Raw genomic sequence first — 25,617 nt, forward strand, 5'->3', positions numbered from 1 at the left:
ACCGGGATGGGCCTGGGCTAGCTGGTTAGCATGCTAACTTAGATATCTCTGCAACATAATCCTCAAACATCATTATGTCAAAACTGCTATTTATTCACATTCTGTTGCTTTTTGAATGTTTTCAACTGAAACATCTCCTTACATATTGCCCCTTTAAAAAAAAAATTTCTAAATGTATTTCTCTCTTTGAATATTAGGTATACATACAGTGCAGCCCTTGTACCTTCATTACAGAACATGTCACATGACTACATGTCACTCTTATGACCTGCTCTGGATGCAGCCGTTGTGTACATGTTTAGATAAAGGAGTGTCAACTCTTGTGTAAACACACCTGCAGGGGGAGACAGAGACCTGAGCAGTGCAGAGCAGCGCTCACACAGGCTGCTGCTGGTCATGAGATGGGAGGACAGTCATGGACTCAGTGTTGTAATCCCTGCTGCTGTAACATTACACACACACGTGAAGTTCACCACACTTCTTGGGAGCTTGGCGATCCCTGATGATATATCAATCATGAAGTATGTCAGGGGGAGTGACCCTGACTTCAAGATCATGTCCCTGTCTTCCATTAGATGTTCTTGTGTCCATTTCCTGTCAGTGTCAGTAGATACTAAAGTAAAACACTGAGTATGGTCGTCATTATGGATCTAAGCACGTCCACACTATAGCATGGTATTGCCTGAAGAAAAATTTCTTGAAGCAGCAAACATGAAAACACAGTTTTAATATTTAAATAAAAACAAAATATTTCTCTACATATTCATTTCATATTCATATTTTTCCCATTCATCAATACATTATATTTTGTTATTGTTACATAAAACTGCAAATGTAATATCCATACTGTATGGAAAAAACAAAATCAATAAATTAGAAGGATGGAAAACATAGTCAGCAACGCTGACCATATGTTATTATAACCATATGTTTGGAAAGAAAATGGGTCAATAATGGATTGAATGACTATGTCTTATGTAAAAGGTGTTTCTTATATTGAGAATTATCATCCTTGCAGTGTTCTTCAGCTCTGCGGAGCCTTTAAGTCTTAGATCGTTAAATAAGCTCCACTCTCAGCTGTTTTCATTGGCAAAGCTCTGATGAGCTGTCATGTGTAATTAAAAGTATTAGTAAGAGTTCTTTTTTGTAACATATTTACCCATTTTTAAAAAGTCTGTTTTTATTTTCAGAAAACAAACCTCATTTCACAAGACACAACATTGTTGCTGCCCTGAAAAAGCTTAAAGGGACACTACCGTATGTAGTGTTGGAGAAGAAATTTAAACTTAGAATTTTTATATTTACAATATCAATGAAGTTATAATACAAACATAACTAAATAAACAAGCTGTTCTCAGAGGAAAATAAGGTCCCAGAACACTGTTTGAAGCTAGAGAGGTGACAGGGTATATATAAACAAAGTCAAACAGTATGAAATTGTGTTGTCCTTTAGGGTCAGTTTGTTTATTAAGTTTATTCAGTCATGAAAACAAAGTGAGTTTCTCTTCTGACTTAAATTGCTTCCCCAGAACTACATAGTGCACCTTTGAGAAATGAGCATAATCTGTTTCTTTTTCATTTACACAATGGCTATTGTTATTGGCAGCTTTATTATCAGTATGCTGAACTAATTAAACTTATTATCATCATTATTGTAAATGAACTGTTTCATTGGTACCCTGGTTTTGCAGACAAGGAGGCCGAGAAAGAGGAGCAAAGGAGCACCGGCTTGATGCTGAGTAAAAATTGCTGAGAAGAGCTGTGAAGAGATGAGAAAGGACCAGCCAAGAGTGTTGAGAGGAGGCGGGGGGAGAGAAAGAGAGAGACGCTGGTGCCGCGATGAATGCAGACCGCCGACAGCGTGGCCTTTCATATTTCAACACCCCTGCTCCTCTTTTTGTTTCCGCAGCAGACCTCGCTGTCCGGCCCCAAAGTCTCATAATCTGGCCGGGGGGTCTTCAGCTTTTAAACAAACAAAGACATGATTTTGCCTGAACACACACACACACACTCACACTCACACCCACACACAGTCACACACACACACACACACACACACAGTCACACGCAAACATGCTAAATCACATTCAGGTCCACTCTCGTCTAGACAGCAAAGATTGCTCTAATAGTATAAGAGTGCAAATGCCAAAATAACTAACTGTCACTGTGATTAGAGTTGACATGAAGTCTCTGCGTAAAGGATTGGGTGTCACTACTTCTGGTTGTTTAATGTCAAAGCTCTTAACCTATTTTACAGCATCCAAATGAATGTGTTTTGTTTTTTTTGGGTTTTTTTCCATGTTTAAGGGTCTGGTTGCACCAGAAAGTGGCACAGCAAATTTTATCTGTGCATCCTAACAAAACAGGTGGTAGTAAAAGCTGACGTAAGGACTACTTGCAGGGCTAGTTGGGGAACTACTGTACCTGGCAAGCTATTGGTTAACATGCTAGCAAGCCAGGAACGTGACGGCAGTACTAGGCCTAAATTTCTTTTTGACTTTTACTAGGAGTATTTCCACAGTTTGGTATCATTGGTACTTTTACTTTACTCTATACTAACTTTACTTAAAGAGGTCATATTATGCTAATTTTCAGGTTCACACTAGTATTTGGGGGTCCTAGTAGAATAGGTTGACAAACTTTAAATTTAAAAAAACACATTATTTTTCTCACATGGCGCATTGCTGCAGCATCCCTTTTCACACTGTGTCTTGAACGCTCCGTTTTAGCTACAGAGTGAGACATCTCACCTCTTCAGTCTTTGGTGAGAGTTGCACATGCGCATTACGTAACAGGCAGGATGTAGCCATTCAGAGGTGGAGTAGGGCGCAAGGTAGTGTGATCTAAAATAACACCGCTACAGCAGTAGCAACTTTATGTCTGCTGACTGACTGGAGTGTATACATTTTATAATAAATATATAAAAATATATATTTATATAATGCCTGTCACTTAAAGTAAAGGCTCGACTCCAAACCAGGCTTTTCAGGCAGTGCAGGAGCAGTGTTTTCTGTGGGAGTGTAACTCCCTTTGGCGTGGACTTTAGGCTTTTTCACTTTGCAGACCTTTAATATGCACAAAAAAGGCAAAAACCCAAAAAGCATAATATGACCTCTTTAAAGGATCAAAATACTTTTACACCACTGCTGCTAGTGCTGTCTGCCATGTGTTTCTGGTAGTCTGATAGTCTGTCATTTGGCCGAGTGATCCAGGTGGTGCTTCACTGATTGTTCATTTTACCCCTTCTAACCAGCCATTATCTCTGAGGCTGCTGATGGCTGTGATGAAACGATACATCTCATGCAGCCGATCAGATTCAAAATTGAACTGATTGGCTTGCCAGGGGACAAGTGATTGGCTCGTTATTGATTGGCAGGGAAGTGGACTCGTCATCGATAACAGATGCATATAAATAAGGGTGTTTACTGTCTCTTGCACTGCATAAAGCAGAGGAGAATGGGGCCCAGGGGATAATGGGAGCATATTTCCAACTTTTGTCTCCTCTCTGTCAGCTGCACACTTTGTTCTGCCCTCCTCTGACCTTCTCTTCACACAGTATCTCTTCACTTTATCATGATGACTCTTTCAGTGACAGAGAGAGCTGCCCTGTATGAATGAGAAATCAGGGTGGAGATGTGGATAGCAGGAAATGGTGAAAGGACAGCAAATAGCACAAAAAGCTGCTCAGTGTGGGTTGGAAAATTGACAAAGCTTTGAATTGGGAGGATAAAGCAGAGAAAGGAGGATGATAAAGCAACATAAAACAACATGAAAACAACAGGAGTAAATGGAGAGGTACATACTCCTATGTGAGCTTGCACCAGCCGGCCTTTGTTTATTTTCTTGTGTGTGTGTGTTTGCAGTGTTTTCCCACTGCTAATGCTCCAATCCACGTGACAAAAAGTCACTGCATCGGTTAATTGTCCCAGCCTGTCGTGTAACCCAGCGTCTCACACATGTTTCACTATCTTTCTCTCTGTCTGTCACCACAAGTCATCACGCGGCCTCCAGCAGCACAATCGCAGTTATAAAAGTATCTGTGTCGCACGTGGAGAGGAGCTGTTCAATGCGTGTCCAGCCTTTCCCGCATTTTATAGTGTGCTCGTGCCTGCATGTTTGTGTGCTTGTCCAAGCTTGTTTGTTATAAAAACAAAAAACACGGAGCTAAAGGTCAAGGGAACCGAGCTCACACAACGACTCATCTAGTGCTCCTTTTGCTGCGACTTTGCCGGTTGAGCAAAAAAAAGAAAAGCTTTGTATTGAGCTATTTTTACTTTGATCATACGCAGGAGAAAATCGATTTTCAAACTACACTTTTGTCAGGTCTCGGCCAGGTGAGCGTGGACACATTTTTACTAAACATGAACTGTTCCACATTCAGTTTTTTGTGTGATGCCATATGTGTGTTCACAGCATGTGTGTTTAAAGGTCTCCATGGACTTTTTCCCACTTGCTTTTTAACTTCTGCAAAACTAAAAGCGCTTGATTTTGGAGTAACTACACACGTCAAGGATTTCTGCCTTTTGAGCGACTGTTTAGCTATTCATAGGCAAATCAATCTCACCACCAGGTCCGTTAAGAAGCTATTTTGAAGCTTTCAGTTGTGTTACACAATCTTTATGAGTAGTTGGCGTTTGGCCAGAGTTGTAGATGTTCAAATTTCTATTTTTCTGAGCACCTTAACGACTTTTTGACCATGTTGGCTTCAAAGTTGAGATGGAAATCATTCTCGACATTGGAAACAACATCAAACAATATCACGGCCCATTTAGTAGCTGTCCTAAGTCCTAACAGTGCTCAGAAACATGGATATTTGAGATATATAGCTATATATATATAGCTATACACTAGCTCAGGATTAGCTATTAAAGTGCAATTCCAGTATTTTAAACCCTGGCCTTATATTTACATAATTGGTGTGTAAATGATTCATACTTACCAAACGTTTGGAATCGGTCCAGTAGATCGCCTCAGCTGACGGTCGCAACACGGCTGCAATGGCTGCGCTGTAATCCTTTAGGTCAAAGTTACGTCATTAAAAGTGCTTGTTTTTGTTACTAACAGTCCTGCACGCAGCTTCATATCCCGCCGGGGGCATTTCAGGAGTGGAGCATCATTCCTGCCTGATATTGACTTGCTCAGTTTGTGTTTATTTCGTCATTTCTCCCCGATTTTTGCAGGGTATGTTGTCACAGTTACAGGTCTTACAGTTGCCAAAATCAGTTGAATAGTCAGCCGTGGTTTTGGAAATAAATCTTTGCTGGCAGTTCCGCCGAGGTAAACATCAAACTTCTCTCTCCAACTCCCTGACTCACATTTCCACCATCGCCTTCTTGGAACAACTCACCTCTTTCTAAGATGTCAGAGCGAGACTTGTGCTTCTGGTTTAAAAACAGTTATTATTTATCTCTGCGGGAATCGTTTCTTGTGGAGATAACACAAAACACTTGTAGTCCAACATTTAGAATAACAATCTCAGCCTGTAGCAAAAACAAGCACTTTTAGTGGACATAACTTTGACACTTGCCCTAAAGGCCGATGCTGCAGCCAGGCAGACGAGCCTGCTGAGACGATCTAATGAATCGATTTCCAAAACAAAACATCAATCATGGTCTTAAAGAGAAACAAGGGAATTGGACTGATGGCCGGGTGAAATGATGGAACAGGGTGTTAGAGAGAGTGACAGCCCCCAGTTAACACAACATGTCTTATTTAAGCTGAAAGGTTACAGTTGATGTGATGAGTATGATTCATTAATTAGTACTTAAAATACTGATTCACACGTAAATGTGATTACAGGTGGTTTGCTCTGGGTTTGTGTGGGTGGGGATCTAGCATGTAATTGATGTTGGCAACATGAGAAGTGCCTCCGAAACAACATGTCTCGTGTGTTAATTGTGATGCTAATTAGCAGCGGGAGGTTTTAATTAGACTTGTTTTTTTTTTAACTGTATTGCAGCATGGAAGGAACACAAATAACGCAACTCACTGTTTACGCTTGCTGTCACTCTCAAATACACAATTACTTTTCCTCTGCATTGTTTTAATTGTATTTATCTATTTATTTTACAAATTTGAGCAATCACAGAAATGCAAAGAGGGTTGTATCCATCTTGGACACAGACCCTTAATGACTCATACTCACCAACCTCAGCCTGCGAGTAGCAAAAACAAGCACTTTTAGTGGACGTAACTCTATCTGACAGAAACTGTCAGAGACAGAGACGGAAAGCCATTTTCAGGAGCAGACTGTCTGTACACTGAATGTTGCCTGTGAGTGCTGTCCTACACATTGTAAGCCTGTTACTACCTGTGTGGTCAGCCCTCTGTTACCATAGTTTTAACAGCTATCAATCAAAAGCAACAACACAAAAGCACTTCTTCCCAGCGCTCCTGGGTGCACTGCCAGCACTTTTCTGCCTGAAATAAACACTATGTAGACACAGACCTCAGACACCAAAACATGTACTGTACATACAGGGCCCAGGTTTAAAACTACCAGGAATCCTCCTTTAAAGGGACATCGTGGCGAGATTGTTTGTTATTGTTTGCTAGCGTCAAGCATTAACTTCAGTCTCAACATTGATGCGACGTGTTTTTAGATTAAAAATAAACTTGTGATCTGTCAAATATTATATATCGCCTGTATGTTGTTGATACTACTGTTAATAGAAACAGTGTGTACTCTCTGTTGGCTTTAAATTGCACAATTGTAAGCGTGACAGAAAATGGGAAACTATTTTTAAACTACTTAAGACATGTGTGAGGGAGTTGGTAATGAAAGCCTGTAGGGATTAAAAATGTCTGACTTTAGCGCCCTCAGTGGTATGAATATAAGTACAAGTAATGCCAGATGATCAAGACTGATACATTTCCTGCTTTCTATATAATCTACTAATTCTCCCCTCCAGCTGCCTTCATTTCCTCCTCTATAGGATCATGTTAATGGGGGCTTCAGCTGTTGTCATTGTGATTATCTTTATCATGTGTCACGCGGTGGAGCTAACAGTCAGTCAGCGAGTCTGTTCACAGATACACTGAGTGACAGTCAAACCCCAGGTGATTAACATCAAGTCTTCATCCGCGGAGGAAGCATTTTACAGAGGAGCACATAACGAGCCTTGATGGCCACTCGACTGACATGTTTTTTACCTCAATCATAGTCTCATAGAAACGACGGCATTGGATTGATGACTGGGCGAGATGATGTGTTAGAGTGAGTTACAGCTCTCACTTGCCGCATAATGTCTTACAGTACTAGAGCTGAAAGGTTACAGTTGATGTGATGAGCAAGATTCATCAATTAGTATTTAAAATACTTATTCACATGTAAATGTGATTACAGGTGGTTTGCTCTGGGTTTGTGTAGGCGGGAATCAAGCATGTAGTTGATGTTGTTAAGAATAGCCTCTAAAACAACGCGTCTCAAGTGTTAATTGTGTTGATAGTTAGCAGCAGGAGGTTGGCAACTCACTATTTAAGCTTGCTGTCACTCTCAAATACACAATTACTTTTCTCATTTATTTATTTATCTATTTATTTATTCATTTATTTATCTATTTATTCATTTTACAAATTTGAGCGATCATAGCCATGGGATATGGCGTCAAGTCAAAACTAAAGCTGGTCATAAAGATTTTGTTTAGACCAAATATCAAAATGACGGTTCAGATGGTAAATTACATTATTTTCTCGAATAGAAATGTTTAAAAGCAAATTTTACAATGCTCACTACTTCATTTTAATGATTAACATTACCTATGACTCTTTCACACAAAGCACACTGAAATAAACACAAAGCACTTTGAAACATTTTTTTCTAGAAACCCTTCACAGACACAGTCTCTCCCTGAAATGTTCTGGAACGTTGTGTGATGAGAGCAGACAGCGATATTCAGAGCCAGCGGCTTTGTAGTGAATAAAAGCAGCATCTTTGCAGGGACAAGCACTTAAAGAGTTATATTCATCTTACAAAACACATTTTACCAGGGAGCAAATGAACCAATCATAAAAATCCACAACTTCTTTATGGTTGCCTTAATCAGACTTACGCTTAAAGACATTACATTGACACTTGAGAGATACAGCTCCTCGTCTTAGTCTTAAAGTTAAATTACTGGTATAAGCCAAGATGCAAACCCTTTTGGCAAAGGAACAAATCCTACCTAGGAGACATTTCCCTCATCTGCTCAGTGTTGCACAACATAAACTGCAGGTTTAAGAAAGGTTTATTAAACAAGATTGTTTGCATGCTGCTCATCTTCCCCTTTTCTCAGTCCTCACACAGCTGTGTGCTTGAGAAAATGAAGTATACACAAATAAAAAATCAAAAGTACACAAATGCACGCACACGTGCACATCTGTGATGTCAGTCTTGGAGGACTAGATGATATAAATTATTTCATGCAACAGTGTATAATTTATGACATTATGCTATTAACTGTGTGTACATCTGCCTGCGGTGGTGTGTGAGAGGCTACAAGAGTAATGAAGGAGACTCAAACTGACATCCAGTCTGTGGTCGTTACAAAGACGGGCTCACTTCAAAGATCTTTCCGGGAAAGAAGAAACACACACCGACTCAGAAAATGACACAGTACGAGTGGCTGATTTCTGCAGATCCTTTCCTTCTCTGAAGGAAATCGTAGATTAATAAACTAGAGATGATTCTGCAACATATACTGACACATTGGTCTATTAAAGGTATCGCTCCATCTGCACCTATAATCCAATTATATAAAAAACGTATAAATGTGATAAAAATGTTCTTAACTCAGGTTTCACTTACTATTTCACCCTGGATCTGATCACATCTGATGGTCAAAGACGGCCTTTGGGTCAAATATAACCAACGATAAAAGACTTTGACCCCTTCCCGTGTCAATGCTGTGACCACTTCAAGTTGCTGAAATTTTAAGAATGCTTCTAAGTGAAGCTCAAATTCAGAATATTTCATCTCAGTACTGAAACAGTTTGGTCAGTTGAGGTCAAATTAGACAAACATCATAGTGGAATAATTTACTTCTCAATACTTTGACTGCAACATCATTTGTTTATTCGCATTAACAGCCAGATTACTTTACTGTTCATCAGCTGTGAACTAGTGTCTGTTTGTTTAAATTCAGGTCAACCTCTCACTAAACTCAGCACTCACCAGAGACTCCAGTTCTCTCTCTTCTGTTCCCCTCTCCTCTCTGTATCATTACGTTCATTTCCAGTCAGCAGTCAACATTACGGTACATTAACACCTGGCAATGGAGGTCAGCTCTGCAGATCGCTCCTGCAGTCAAATTGTTTAACGAGAACAAAAATAAATCCACTTCTTTCCACAGAAGTCATCTCTAGCTCTCCTCCCGTCTGTAAATGGCTTTGGATCTGAGCAGAATCTCCTCTGACTCTGGGTGTTTATTCCTCCTGAAGGTCTGTCTCTGCGTCTGCCTCTCTCCTCAAGTGCTGGCTGGCTCTGCTGAGCCATCCCCACACAATACTCTGCAAATGGTTTTTGTTTTGTTTTGACAGAGTGACCACCAGTGGCAGAAATTACAGATTGAGCATTTAACGCATTAAAACTGTCAACCTTCAAATTAAAGTAAAAGTACATAAGTATTATTTATTCTAACACAAAAAGTCATGTGTTTTTGTTTTCTATCAGATTGAACTGATGTGTATAACAAAAAACAAACATCATTTTAAAAAATGAACAGTAAAATCTCTTAATTAAAATAACTAAAATAACTGTTCCAAATATGGCAGAAACATGGTGTTCATGTAGGATCCTATCAGTGAAACTTAATGAGGACATTCAGTTTCAGGACCTTTGAGCACAGCTGGAGATGTGTTTGTTTCTGGTTTAATTTAGTCTGGAGTGTTTGTGCCTCTAACTGTACCCATTATGTGTAATTTGACTGGTTGCTATTCATATAAATCATTTCATATAGTGAGACATGGCTTGTTGACATGCGAATTAAAGACATGGAGTCATACCATCATCTACATATACATATATACAACAATTAAGTACATTTACTCTGTATTGAAGTACGATTTTGAGGTTCTTTACTTGAGAATTTTCCATTTTATTCTACTTCATACATTATAAAGGGAAATACTGTAGGTTTTACTTATCAATCAACTAATAACTTCCTAGGTTTTATTAAAGGTAAAATAACCAGCAGTATATAAAGTAATTAAAAGCAGCTCCATCTTTACCAGCTGTGGTGGTTAGTATGAGCCTCTAGCTGATGCTGTCTGTCTCACAGCATGATGAAAAGTGCAGACTGCTTCTGCTTCTATAATTTCCATAGTTTGACAGTGACAGAGCTCGGATGTTAGTGTGTGTTTGTGTGCAGGCAGCAGGCAGAAATGTCTGGTTTTGGATTGAACCAGTTTATTCCAAATAACCCCACAGCACTGAAGCATCTGAACAACAATAAATATTCTGGAGAAAAATATACAACACTGACGCTGTATTTGCATGTAAAAGCCTTCATTATAAACAGCCTTGATTTTTTTTTTTCCTTGCAGGGACAGTTTCCATTAGTTTTCCTGTCATTGCCTCCACTCAAAATATTCACCTGATCAGCTTCTTGTTTCTCTTTACACGGATGAATAGTGGCTGAAAAAGCCTAACTATTCACTGATATTCTCGCCCAAATATGTGCTACTACTATAAACTCCTTAAAGTGAGAGTTATTTGATTCTGATCCACTTTCATTAAATTACCTCGAACACAGTGACTGAAAACAGAAACTGTTACAGAAGCAATAACAGAGCAATACTGTAGACTTCCTAACAAAAATAATACATGAGCATATTTTATGCTTGTACAATGGCCACTTACTCTACTAACAGCAAAAAGAGAAGCTTTGTCCAAACTGTCATTTATTAAAGGTCAACTCCACCAATTGTACACATTGAAGTGTGTCTACAGGTCTTGGGGAGTACTACTGTAATTACCTACTGGGTAATGTAGGCACTAGGTTTTAAAAAGCAGTCCACTGGTCTATCATTGCACTCCTAGAGACAATCTATCAGATTACATGCAGCTTCCTCTGGAGCCACAAAAGGCTTTACGCGACTTTTTTCACATATGCAGGAGCCCTCCCTCAGACCTGTAAACACACTTTAAGTGTACAATTGGTGGACTTATCCTTTAAAGTTTTTTTTACAGTCAAATGTATTCATGATTACATCTGTTTCACCAGTTAAACAGGCGTTGCACAAGCAGAGACATTGCTGCTATGGTTACCTGTGATGGTTGATGTAATTGGTGCAATGCGTCAGAGGGCACCTGTCAGCCAATCAGAAACAATCAATCAATCAATCAATCAATCAATCAATCAATCAATCAATCAATCAATCAATCAATCATAAAACAACACAGGACCTCTCATAATAAAAGCGGACACATTTGCAATAAAAGCATTTCAAAAGACAAAGCTGATGGAGGCTGAGGTGCTGTGCGGCCAGTCTCATTAGAAATGGTGTTTACTGTACAGTACACAAGGCGCTGAACAAAGCATGGTCACACAATAACATTACAGCAACAAGAAACCTCGGATTTACCAGCATGACAGCTTCTGCAGAGAGAAAACATGTACATACATTATCCACAAATGTACATGCACACACACACACACACACACACACACGTGTACATGACAAGCAATTGCACAAACGCACAAATCAAGAGGCAGTTACACAAAGAGGTCAGAGGTTTGTTGTTCAATGCTGGCTACATGTTCGCAGAAAGACACTGAGCAGGCAAGTCGCATTTCCTGTGACTGAGAAGCTGACGAGCAGCGAGCAAGCCATTTTCTGAAAATACAAACAATATACAAAAAGTATCACCGCAGACTTTGCACACAAAGCTGTACGGATATCATCTTCATTCATCACAATTTACCCATTGTTATTAGGTAAAGAAGATAGTGTGTGGCAGCTTGACACGGAAAAATGCATTTATACAATAATACAGAAGAGATTGATGCTGAATTAGTGCACACTGCAGTTGAGCTGTTTGATTAAAGCTGTAGTAGGCAAGATTTTTATCTGAAAATACCCTTATTTTTTCAGCCTAGATCACAGTGTGGTTGCAAAAAAGAACCCAGTAATGCCTGATTCGCACTTCTGATATTGGGTACCCGCAGGAAATCTTCTCCACTGGCTTTATTTGTGTCCCGAATGGATTTTTTTGGTTCTGAAAAGTAAATACATTCTTGCACGTGGTGTAACAGATGAACAGGAAATGAGAGAAGGAAGGTGTATATGTGTCTGTGACCATAAGGAGCCGTGATGATTGCAGAGAGCGGCTGGAGAGGCACTTATGTCAGATGGCACGTCGGATAGAAAAATGGTAAAGAGGTGGATGATTCATACATTTCAGTTGTAGATACACATCGGGACATGAACAATATTCATGAGGCTCTTCCACTGATATGAAGCATGGATACAATGCATGAATGTTCGTGTGTGTGTCAAAGAAAAGTCTAATAGATGGATTTTTACATTGTTTCTGCAGAAAAACATCACTTTTGCCGTTTTGATGAGCTGATCCATCTCTCCAACATCCGTCTCTGTAGTCTCATATCCTGTTTTTCCTGCTCAGCTTCTCTTTTCACCTCCTAAATCAGCCTGATGTTCATCCTCAATTGGCTACTGTTCCTGAGGAGCTATGGATGCAGAGGAGGAGGGCCTAGTCAGCGCAGTGTTGGAGGGAAGTTGAGCTGTGGCTACCATGGAAGTTACCATTGAGGCTGCTGTGGAGGTTACTGTGACAGTGGTGGGTCCCATTCCTGGGCAAGTGGAAAATGTAGGGCTGGAGCGGTGCAGGTCTGCTGTGTGAGAGGTTGGTAAGACCGGAGTCTGAGGAGAGATCTTTAGAGAGAGGAAGAAGAGAGGCAGAGTCACGAAGGGACATAAAGAAAGAGAGAAGGCAGCGAAAACATTGGGATGATTAAAAAAGAGGAGCAAGGGTGGATAGACCTTTACCTCGGGGTTACCTGGATGAGTCGACTTTATGTTTAGAGCAGACTGCCGACCCGTAACAAGCCTGAAAATATTTGCTACTGAGCTGAATAATAACAAGCATATTATAAGCTACTTATGTATTAATTACCTTGAACTTGGCGCGGCCTTTAGTGCATTTTTCCTCATTACCCCCCTGTCCTTCTCCCAACAAAAATGTACTGATTTGGATTCATGTCTGTGCTAAGTCATTATCACAACCTTTCAGTATTCAGGAGCAAACTAAATGTGTAGTCACTACCTGAGTGCTATATTTTTTTCATTAAAAAATAAGTATAGAGCACGGTTGATACAATTAATTTGGGATTCCACTAAAAAAGCTCCTGTCTCTTTATAGCACCCCTCCTAAAAAGCCCAGTCTGCTCTGACTGGTCAACTCTCACGGGTCTGAGCCGGAACCGCCCACTGTGATCAGCCCTGCCAGTGTTTTTGCTACCACAGCCGTGCTGGGGTGTGGCTAAGAGCGGTGACGGTATTGTTGTGACATCACAACCTTACAGACGTCCTGACAGCTCGTTTGAAGGCACAGTTTGATTGAGCACTTAATAGCAAATGGCTTTAATAGCACCTAATCGTGCAAAATAACCTAAAAATATCTGAAAATCTCCCTTTCTACAAAATGGGACCTTGAAAAATTAGAATAAAACCCCATTCATGATAGTATTTATGGTTAGCTTTTTATGTGCAGTACCTTTTCTGTTAATTTACATTTGCTAATTACTTTTCTATATTAGAAGCGTTTATTGTTAGTGACGGAGTCCGCCATTACTGCATTTGGATTTAAACCGGCCTCACGCGCAAGAGGCAAAAGTCCCACTCACCTACAACAGGCTCTTTCTCAAACAGAGAATGGGGTTGCGGTGAATAGTTAAACAATTATTATCACAATCTGCCGTTTTAGAGAAATCGTGCCAGAGACCAAACTTAGATGATTTGTGAACAGACATGTGAACAGGCAAACAGACACATGGGTTAGTACTACTAATGTATTTCTCATTGCATGTCTGGTCACATTAAGTGACAAACAGATATGACTTGAAGTTCTCCTCTGAGAATAATGAATTTTTTTTACTCTGTGACTTATGGAGGAAGCCGCACTTTTGTTAACCTTGATACAGTTGAAGGAGCTCTGGCAGAGGTTCATCAGAGCCACTCTGTCAGACTAAGGCACCTCACTGCTCTTGTACCAGTTATCTAATTGGACACTTAAGAGGCCCCATGAGTCAAAGCTATTTCCTTTCATGTCTGCCCAACACACACACATACACACACACACACACACACAGACACACACACACACTCGCGCCTTCAGAATCTTCTGTAATCATTGCCTCTACAGCTGCATTAATTTACCATCCTTCTTCAATTAGCTGCTCTCTCTCACACACGCGCACATACGTACACCTGCCTGTTGATTGAATCGGAAGTGTCCTAATGAGGGGAACTGTGGAAACTGATGCATCAGACTCACTGCTGATGCAGAGAGCTGCAGTGCCTCTGTGTGTGTGTGTGTGTGTCTGTATGTGAGTGTATGACATTCCTCCACTGTCCTTAAAACACAATTATTCGAGTCCGTGCTGCATTAAATATAGATTATTTTTATTATCACATCTCTCTGGCTCGTCAATTAAACTCCCATTTCCCCCCCAAAATAATCTGTTGCCTACACAGACAAACACACACACACACAGACTACCTGGCTGCTCTGGGGGTCGTGGTAAACCTGGTTACGAGGTGAGAGCAGGACGCAGTCGTGTGCTGTGGTTTTCTCAGTCCGTGGAGCGCTAGGGTCGCCGTCATCTACACCGCTGGCCTTGCACCTCATACTCCTCACACACAGCACCTGCAGGGCCACAGCAACAATCTGTAGAGGCTTTGTAACTACAGTACATCAGAAATCTCCAGGGCCAACAGCAGCCATCGAGTTGAATGTCCATTGACCGTAAGCACATAATCAGATAAGAGCATTTGACAACCAGGCTGGACAACAAGAGAGGCAAGAATCAATATGCATTTGATAGACCCTGTGACTGATATACTATTCCTTTAATTCTCTCTCGTTCACAGCTTTGGTTCCATTCATAATACGTTCTTATTCACCTTTAATGTACAGAAGCATACATCTCTATTTGGCACACTAATAAACTGTCTAACACTGACCGCACATCTAGCTATTATTAAAAGAAACACAAGCAGAGAGGTGAAAAATGAGTCTAATACTGTGTTCTTGTCTGGGTGATAATAAAGTAAACTAACCCAAAACCAAACTTCCTTTTAACTTGAATGCATCTAATCCGATTTTTTGTTTTGTTTTGTTTTTTGGATCTTTACTCACCACCTCTCATGAAATGCCAGAATGAAATCTACTTTTTTCACTTCACCGTGAGTCAAATGCAATCAGCTGCTCCTAACTGGGACCTGGCTGACAGAGGAAGTACGAACATGTGAGTCTGACGTGGAGATCTAATTTAAATAGTGTACCCTTGTTCCAATACAGTTCAAGACGCAATAGAGTGTTACAGACGATTGCAGGTTGCAGGATTAGCATAGTCACTGCTCACAGCGCATAATGAGCACATAATAATTCCCCATAAGCTGTGTGAGAAGTGAGAATAAATGTGCTAATCGGCATGCGTTTCCTTTTTTTTTTTCTTCTGGACAGATTAGGCTATTTATCTCCCCCTGCTTTTAGTTGTTAAGATAAGCTACGCTAAACTGTAATTGCAGGCTGTGGCTTCATAATGAACAGAAAGTCATTAGGACGGTATAGATCTTCTCATCTCAGAAACCAAATAAGATGTTGAACTTTTCTTTAAGCTTTACACAGTTTTATACCCAGGGGATGTTCATCCTACTTTTCTGAAGCTCTGTTTCAAGTTGTCCGACAGGAAGCCGTAGAGCACCGGGTTGGCGCAGGAGTTGGCGTAGGACAGGATGACGGCGAAGAAGTAGATGCCGGCAGTGGCGCTGGACTCCGGGATGATGACCACCAGATTGACCATGTTGATGATGAAGAACGGCAGCCAGCAGAGCACAAACACCACCACGATCACCACCACCATCCGCGTCACCTTACGCTCCGAACGCCGACGCTTGGTGAAGCCCGCCCGCGCCCCCGAGGACTTCACCTGCAGGGAGAACACCAAAGATGTTTTCATCTTGAGAATGTGGCGCGATGAAAAAGAAGGGGAGGATGTTGATGAGTGGGATGATCATTATGTCGATGCAGATTACAGTATGAATTTATACGTGAGCCTTTTCAATCAGCCTCATACACGCACATACAGTATACACACCTTGATAACGATAAGTAGGTAGCAGAGGCAAATGATGAGCAGCGGTCCAAAGAAGCCAACTGTGGCAGTGTAGAGGATGAAGGCTGTCGACCACACATTCTGTGGCTCTGGCCAGATCATGTTGCAGGAGTTAAATGTGTCCTGAAGGGAAATTAAATAACCTGAGAAACATTTAAATATTAAAGCAAATTAAGAATTTGGTCATTATCCGCCAAAATATAGGAGGTGAACAAGACTTTAAGGCCCATAGCAAGTACAAAGCTTTAAATTATGCAGGAGGGGATGTTTGGAGGAATGCAAATGACATTATCTGCTTCTGTGAGTTTTACAGAAGCATATTTTTGCAGTGTGGAAGACATTTCAGGACATAACCGTGTTAAGCTTGCATGCTACCAACAAGGCCTTTTTGTCCTGTTATTATCAAACCAATGGCCTTCAGCCGTACGTCACCAACATGTATCACAGCGGCTTTGTCACTAGTCACATTCTTCTCCTCCCTTTTCTTCTTTAAGCTTTTGTGTTTTCTTGTTGTTGAAGAAATTCCTGCAACACTTTCCATATAATAACTCCTGCATGTGATCTAAACTTCAGTGTGTTGGGGTTGTTTTTCTGGCTCAGCTCTGTTTTTGCTTTCCAGCAGCTCCTGGAGGAAATATATTGGCCTTCAGCTGCACCATTGTGTTCACCAGAGAGTCATTAACCACAGACAGTTTGCCATTTGGTACTGGACCTGTTGGTAAAGAGGACTTGGTGGGCGCATCTTCTGTTACAGCTTCTTCACTGTAACAGTTGTCAGCAGGCTGCAGAGAGCGGACAGTAGCATGCCAAGCTGTAAAACAATGAGCTAAAGGACACTAAAATGTTCAGTAGAGCTGAGGAACTATTGCACACATTTCACATTGTCATAATTTATTGAATTGGTAATATAAAAATATTGTTTACAGCAGCTTAGAGCAGCTTTCAATAAACAGACACATTCTATGTGCTTCATCAGGTAGTGTCATTTAAAGTTGGCCGCCAGGTTGTCTCTTGCATTAGTTTGCTATTTGGCAGGTGTCTCCATGAAACACAAATGTCAGTGTCTTTGAATGCACTAACAAGGAAATGTTTTAAAAACTCAGTCACTCAGCCTCTGTGGATTTGTTTAAGTGTAGTGACATGAACAGAAAACAGTGCTGAAAGGATAAATGTATTGTTTATCGTCATTTTGGGAAATACAGTTATTATAAATGCAGAGTATGTAATCTCTGCCACTCGGGGTCTCTCAGTCAAAACAACGTAAACAAAAAAAGAAAGTTTGATGATGTTGTGACGTAGCGTTGGATCATGCTGTTTTCATTGTTTAACAGCCACCATCACCGATGAAAACTATCTGGCATGACAGATGGGTTGATGTATCAAAGTCACCTTTGCCTACTTCCTTCCTCACTCTCTGAAGCATCATCTGGCATTTACCTAGAAGTTATAGCGACAGGTGTCTCTCATCTTGAATGCAATCACGGATTTGTCTGGGTTCAAACATTGTTGGAAACATCTGGGATAAGGTAAGAACACAACTCAACGAAATATATAATAAGGGTCTAGACATTTTTAGACATTTCAATGCAGAAATGTTACACGTGACATATTTAACAGACACTCTTGTGTGTGACTCTGTATGGTGAATATGAAGCTACAGCCAGGAAACGGTTAGGTTAGCTTAGCTTAGCACAAAGACTCCCTACCAGCGCCTACCAGCTCTAAATCTAAAGCAAACAGGACCAGTTGCCGTGAAGTCACCGGTCCCAGCCATGAAATAGTACATAGTACATAGCCCCTTTTAAAATGGAGAACGTCACTTTTTTACAGATAAAACAAGCAACGTAATTATGAGTGAGCTTTAGATGTGTTTTTTTAAAACTCTTTCCAGTCTTTACGCCAAGCTAAGCTAAATGTCTGCTGGTGGTAGCTCCATATTTACCGTGAAAAAGAGAGTGGTATTCTAGTCCAACTCCAGGCAAGAAAGATGTTGCCTTTTTTGGCAAAGGTACTCTTGAGAAGTTACTTTCGTTCTTTAGTAAACTAAGACATATTATAGAACCATCAATCTGTGACTATTAAAATAATGTATTTATTAAAAGTGCAATATGTAAAAATTTTAAATTATCATCAGAATGTGCAGAAGTAACAGTTTTGTCATTACGTCTTTGTATTGCGCTGCAGTGTTATCTACTTAAGTTGGGTTTGGCAGTCGTGCTAGCCTTGGTCCATCCTGGTGCAAAGACCCTGTACCAGCGGTGTAAACACCAACACTTCCCCTGTGCTCCAAACTTCGAGTAGGGGCTGCTAGCTGCACGGCTAATTGAGCTAAATAGCTAACGGCAGTAGCAGTTAGCGGTTACTCTGGTGATTTGTTTTAAAGATGAATTTGACAGGTGGCCAATTCTTACATATTGCACCTTTAATGTCAACTAAGTGCCTGGTGTTTGTTTGTGTTTTGTTGTTGTTGTTGTTTTTAATCAGAGGCAGCTATTAATTGTAGCTAATTAGCACTTAAAGAGTGTGGACCAGGACTGAGGTTTATACCTGAACGTCAGAGAAGATGACCACAGGCAGGACCACCACAAAGGACACGGCCCACACGGCTGCGCTCACCACCTTGGCCACGCGGGGATGCCTCCACTTGGTGCTGCGGATTGGATGAACCACAGCCAGGTACCGATCGATGGACATGACCGTCAGGCAGAAAATAGACGTGAACTGATTCATCGAGTCTGCCGTCATGACCACGCGGCACAGGAAGGAGCCAAACGGCCAATAGGAGAGCACGTTCTGTGTGGTGAGGAAGGGGAGCCCAATGATGTAGAGCTCATCGGCCACAGCCAGGTTCAGGATGTAGATGTTGGTGACTGTCTTCATTTTGGCATAGCGCAGCACCACGTAGATGGCCAGAGTGTTGCCGGTCAGACCCACCATGAAGACCGTGAGGGAGATGACTGCTGTCATCAGAGTGCTGCTGCCCTGAAAGGGGACGCTTTGAGTGGACATGTTGCAGGACAGGTTGAAGAGGCAGGGGTAGGAGAGGATGAAGGGTGAGGGAGTGGCTTCAAAGGATGAGTTGAGGTCGGATGAGAGGGATAGCCAGCGGGTCTGGTCCAGGGGATCCATTGTGGGAAGCTGTATGGTGCCACGGAGTCCAGATGTAGATGTGTTTCGTCCACCACACTTCAAGGCATCAAAAAAAAAAAAAAAACGACGAGAAAGTGCTTTGAGCTACAGTCCAGTATTTTTTCTCAGATGTACGTGCAAGTTTGTACGCGCCAAAGCGGGAGAGAGTGATTCATAGCATGCCAGTGTGCGCTCTGGCCACAGAGACAGGAGAACACAGAGCGCGCTACATGAAGTCGTGTCTCTAATTACGCACGAGAAGCCGCTGCTGTTAATGAAACAGCACAGTATAATAGTCGTTATCGCCACTCCGACGTTTTTGATAACACTGATTATGGTTGTCTCGCTCTGTCCGACTCAGAAAAGACAGGATTCACCCGCTGTGCCGTGCGTCAAGCGCGAGTATAGCCGGGAACAGTGCCACGGCTTTTACGCACGGCAGAACACAAGCTTTAAAATAAAATAATGCCTGTGGAACTGAATATTCAGATTATGCCTGCGCTGGTGGTATCTTAATGCTATATTCAATGACTTGATCCCACCGCAGAGCTACATTTTTAAATCACGCACATGCCACATTAATGATTAATTCACGGATCAAGACAAGAACGTGGAGAGGAAAACACAAGAAATAAGGCAGAGAAAATGTCTCTGTCGGACCAAATTGAAACAAGTAGAGTCCCCCAAACAAACCTCCTAATTTCCAATTTAGTCCGGTGATCTTCCAATACCGACGGATAGCTTGAGTCCGATCCGAGCTCCCGACCGCCCGCTGCCCGTGGTGATGAGCAGAATGTGTCGGCAACAGCTCCGCGCTTCTCCTTCCCCCCCGCAACTTTCTTCCCACACAGCTCTGCTTTTTCTTTGACACGATTTGTTAAGAGAGAGAGAGAGAGAGAGAGAGAGAGAGAGAGGAAATGAATGGCTCTCTGATCATGTGTGAGTTCAATGAAAGAGAAAGAAAAAAAGAGTCACATTTCGAGCTGCCCCCAGTCAGAGTGTCATTGTCAGAGAAGCGGAGCAGTGTGTGTCTCTGTCTGCTTCAGCATCAGTGGTGGAATGTAACGAATGATTTATTATTTATTTATTGGTATCACTTTACAATAAGCTACCCAAAATGTGATGAGTGATAATTAATGAATCGTTAATGATTAATCCCTCAATAACTGTGATTCAAGGACTATATAGCAGATAATGATGAATAAGGCAGAGAGAACAGACTTGGAGATGCGATATTAATTCACCAGTAGGTAATGATCACTTTATTAATATCTGTAAATCCACATTCTGACCACTTTTTTCATCAGTTGTTCCTGATGAACAACTATGAATCAGCCACTGAGTGGCACTAACTAGTGAGGACTCATTAATTACTCATTACTGATTCATTACTTACGCTTTGTGTACTAAAGTGAAACATAATATAGAGCAGATACCAAGTACACTCGTTAATTGCTAATTTTATTCATTAGTTACTCTTTTTGTGCACCTTCAAGTAAAGTCAAACAATACAGAGTAGTCACCAGGGAGACCTGTTAATTACTAATTACTTCATAAGTTACTCTTTTTGTGCACCTTCAAGTAACGTGAAACAGGAGCCTACTGAGAAGTTACCAAGTAGACTCCTTATTTACTAATTACTTAATCATTAGTTACTTTTCATTCACCTTCAAGTGAAGTGAATCAAGATCGAATAGTTACCAAGTGGACCCTCAGTGAAAGATAATACTTAGTAGTTACCAAGGTGACTCATAAATTACTAATTACGTAATCATTAGTTACTCTTTTTGTGCACCTCCAAGTAAAGTGAACCATAAGCCTTAGTAGACTTGTTAATTAGTAATTATTTAATCATAAGTTAATTTTTTGTTCACCCTCAAGTAAAGTGAAACGTAATAGAGAAGAGTTACGGAGTAGACTCCTTAATTGTTAATCACATAATCATTACTTACTCTTGGTGTGCACCTTCAAGTAAAATAAAACATTATATTGAGTCTTCTGCTCAGTACTATGTTCCACTTTGCTCAAAGGTTCACGATTAAAGAATGAAAGATTAATTAATTAATATATAATATATCTAAATACCTTAGCTTAAGTAACATTAATGGAGTATCTTATTTATGTTGAGGTATTTGACAGTATATATGATTTATTAATTTTTAGCAATCAAGAATGTGAACTTTGTAGTCTAATATATTCCCACAAGTACTGTATGTCTGAATCATTGCTTCTGCAGCAGTGGCTGTAGTTTAGACCAAAAGCTTTATCTTCTCTTTCAGACACTGAAAGAATGAATAAAGAACACTTCAAACAGACTAATGTGTCTCTGTCACTGAGGTGTGAGTTTGTTCCAGGTCCAAATGCAAAATCAGTGTGAGAGGTATTGTACAGCCTGATCTGTAGAGTTTATTTGAAATATCTCCACGTACACAGATTAAATCATCTAACATTACCATATAAAACAGAGACATTAAAATAATGTCAGACACTGAATTAAACATGCAAAAATATTCACCATACATACACCGTACAAAGCCTAGCATTGTGCGAACCCCCCTAAGGTGTGGGGCTTTGTTGGATAGATGGAAGATGGGTCTGGTGCTGGAATCCAATGATCTCCATTCATTTTACAACAAGCATCGCCGAAGAGCCTCACTCACCTGGATGTATGTCTTTGGCAGAAGAAGAGATGGAGAGCTTTTCAGAAGAGTGGATGCTTCAATGAAGAGTCAAGAGCTCCAGTTCACGTCTGCCTTACTGTAAGACTGTGTTCAAGGTTTGTTAAGGAGAGCAAGTGTTCACACACCTTATGTAGGTAGATGCAACAAGTGGATGTAAGTAGACCAGCGGAAGAATGAGAAAAATCAATCAGTAGGGGAAAAAAACTTGTTATTTATGTGTTTATATGTGAACAATCAAACCTTGTTGGTGGCTTTGGTAAATTACAAGCATGCACATACAGTATGTGTTTATCCAAGTGGGAGGGGGGAGTGAAGTCCCCTGAGTATTTTCAGTGCAGACATCAAACAACATGCCTCAGTCGAGGGAAAAAAATCCATATTTTTTGTCAGATGGGAATAAGGCAGCGCTTCAGGTTTGTGTGTTTGCTTGTTGTGTGCGTGTGCGTGTGTTCAGGTCTATCTATACTTTCCAGGACCAACTGACAGAAAGCCTCTTATTTTAGGAACTTTTTTGTCTGTGGCTGTTGGTCAAAGTCGACTTTGTTGTTAGCAGTTAGGATTCAAATCAGCATTTAGTGTTATTGTTGTGGCAGGCTACATGCTAAATGTCTAAATGCTAACTGAAACCTCTGACTGCTTGCACCCTTAAAGGTGCTCTTTAGAGTTTTCTTGTAAACGAACAAAAAGTTGTGTGTACATTCAGTGATAAGGGTACGAGCTTGTCAAACACAGGGTTAAAACACAGCAACGTTGTGCTTTCCAGAATGTTGTGTTTTTTAAAAATGTTCTTGAGTTTTGTAAAATGTTGTTGTGTTTTCCAAAAATGTTGTGTATTGTGAAATGTCACTGTGTTTTCAAAATTTGGTTTTCTAAAATGTCGTGTTTTGTGGAATTTCCTTTTGTTTTGCCCCCCGTACTAGGGCTGTAATCAACCAAAGAAATCCTTGGTCGACCGAAGCCTTGAAAGCCGAGACAAGTCAGCTTACCGTTTTTAGGTGATATGCCATGTTTGTAGTCAAGCTGTGATATACAAACTGTTGTTTGCAAACTTTGCATTCAACTTTTTTTCCATTTTCTATTTTTATGATATGCTGCCACACTGCACACAGCACTGCTCATTAGCGCTACTAGTGGACACAAACTCTACAGTGTACCTTTAATTAATGTATGACAGGCGAACGGGTGAACATCAGAGGTAAACCACAGCTGATCCAGGACAATCACACACAGCCTGAATAAATTTGACTATAACTTGATGTCCCCCTGTAGCTGCTCCCATTTCCAAGCCACAAAGGCTGCTTCTGTACAAAACTGCTCAGGTCAGACATTTCTAAGTATAGAGTTGATATACATTTCACATTTCAATCAATTCACTCCTCGTTTGCTGTTCATACTGACCTTTTCACCTGCACATCTTCGTGTACATTCTAAGTGTGACCCCTGCTCACCTGGGATTGATCAGTGTAGTTGTCAAAGCAACACGTATACCTGCAGTGTGTATTTGAACACATGCAAGTCTTACACAGAGATAACATCCAGACATGAATATATTGTAGGATATGTACTACAGAGTTTTGCAAATTATTTTTCGTTTAAGGATTTAGCTGTTGTATTAAAAGCACATCATCAGCAGTGAACCTTAGAGTGAATCTTAGTGTTTTTATAAATAACACAACACATATGATTACATGTAACATAGTTTGTACTCAAACCAGAACATTGTAGTTGCCTGTTATGCATATTAAACAACTGGATTACCAGAGCTCTCTGGTTTCATGTATTCCGACACTTTAGTCGCACTAGACCCTTACCTAAGAGAGACTAGGATTATGATAGGTGTTAGAGTATAATGAGCAGTCCTTAATGAGTTACCTATAGTGAATGAATGGTAATCTGGAAATTGGTTGAATACCAGCAGGGCTGAGCAACAAGGAGCAGCTGGGAGCACTGTACTGATTTAAAATATATTTGAGGAAGAAAAAAAATAAACAGTCCCAGCTGTTAGTGTTGCAGATCCCAAGGAAATTTGCCCCAGAGCTTATTTCCAGAAAATGTGGTTTTGGACTGCTGGTTGGATTTAGTCTGCTTTACAAAGCTGCAAGGTCAGTGGCCTGATGACATTCTCACAGTCATTCTGCTTGTAGTGAAAGCAAATTCAATCCAGCAGCAAGTGTTTGGACCTCACTTTAAGCATGCTATCCATCTCATTCTTGACATGACTATTATGGTGTGTTGAAAGCAAGGTCAAGTGGAAATTTGCTCTGTAGCATCATAAGACTCCCGCCGGCATGTTCTGAAACTGTCCACCTTTAGAATAGAGAGGAGGACTGGCTGTGTTTCCTGTGTAATGATGGCCTGTGAAGCCCTTTGAGAATGTTATCACAGCCAAAAGCTAAAAAAACAAACAGTTATTTTGTATACCCTGTGTCCTTGTTAAATGTAAATGACAACATAAAAATCACAATGATAGTTAAACAAGAAAAAAAATAATTGATTTTGCAAATAACGTCCTTTCTATCCATTATGACTGTGAGTCTCACCTTCTCAAAGTGGTTAGTTGTTTGTGTTTGTTCCTCATTATTGAAAAGATAGGAATGACCTTTTTTGCATTAATTGTCCTTTCACGGCTTCTTCCTGAGAGAGCTTGAGTCGTTGCTGGTGAGCTGTAAGATGAGCCCACAGAGGATGCTGCTGCTTTCTTCATCCCTCCCAGGATGAATTTAAAGCTCTTTTAAGGGTGTGGGAGCTCCTGCTGGCATGAATTCAAATTGCTTTGAATGATAGCTCACCAATACGAAATAAGATTACCGATGCAAGCACGCTATCAGCCCAGGAAAGATCACTTTCTAAGCAAAGACATGCAGAAACAGGTCTAATTTATATCGAGAACATTTGTACTTTTTGCAAGGTAATAAAAGTTCACAAAAAGGTACATTATGTCACATGAAACAATTCACAGGGAAAAAGTGTAACACTAACTCTTTCCACAAAGTCATAAACAAAATCTATATCTTTAAAAGCAGCCTTATACAATGGAAGTATATTTTCAATATATATATATATATCATATATATATATATATATATGTATATAATTCATCAACATTCTGAGTTTTTCTTTAACCGAAATTTCATATTACAATACTGTGAACAGTTGACACTAGCTAATCTTTAAAATTAGTCACATGTATTTGAATATATCATTTCTGTAATAATGTCCTTACAGTGTATTATTGAATATGCAAAATGATATGTTCTCGATATATATTGACACCATTTGTCATTTTTCATATATTATAAAACAAAAAATTATATATACATATATTATCTAGTAAAATATGTTAAATATGTTTTAAGTGATAGGTTATTGAATATATCAATAATTATTACCAATGTAAGGAAGCCCTTTAGGGCAATGCATTCATACATTTTATTTCCTCAGTTTTCCCGTGATAACGAGTTAATTTC

At 40.3% G+C, this 25,617-nt stretch overlaps 1 protein-coding gene across 2 annotated transcripts; it reads right to left on the reverse strand.

Annotated features, from left to right (window-relative positions):
• Positions 1-10,148: 10,148 nt before the first annotated feature.
• LOC311268614 (somatostatin-like receptor.1) lies at positions 10,149-20,276 on the reverse strand. Of its 2 annotated transcripts, none has more exons than XM_084372352.1 (5): positions 18,888-20,276; positions 16,323-16,463; positions 15,882-16,154; positions 14,723-14,869; positions 10,149-12,876 (listed from the first exon to the last, which is right to left on the reverse strand). In XM_084372352.1, exons 1-5 carry the CDS (start codon positions 19,467-19,469, stop codon positions 12,655-12,657), a joined length of 1,365 nt encoding a protein of 454 aa, XP_084228478.1. In that variant the 5' UTR covers positions 19,470-20,276; the 3' UTR covers positions 10,149-12,654. The 2 variants fall into 2 exon arrangements, with proteins under 2 accessions (XP_084228478.1, XP_084228477.1); XM_084372351.1 differs by having other exon boundaries at positions 15,882-16,184.
• Positions 20,277-25,617: the final 5,341 nt, after the last annotated feature.

Source organism: Pagrus pagrus (genome assembly GCF_965226575.1).
Source record: "Pagrus pagrus genome assembly, chromosome: 2".
NCBI classification, from domain to species: Eukaryota; Metazoa; Chordata; class Actinopteri; order Spariformes; family Sparidae; genus Pagrus; species Pagrus pagrus.

Coding starts and splice junctions, on each gene's coding strand:
- LOC311268614 (XM_084372351.1), bottom strand. CDS start 19,469: ATGGATCCCCTGGACCAGACCCGCTGGCTATCCCTCTCATCCGACCTC. Junction 16,464..18,887: donor TCATCTTCTCTGACGTTCAG/GTATAAACCTCA, acceptor ATTTCCCTTCAG/GACACATTTAACTCCTGCAA. Junction 12,877..14,722: donor ACGACCCCCAGAGCAGCCAG/GTAGTCTGTGTG, acceptor CTCTCTCTAAAG/ATCTCTCCTCAGACTCCGGT.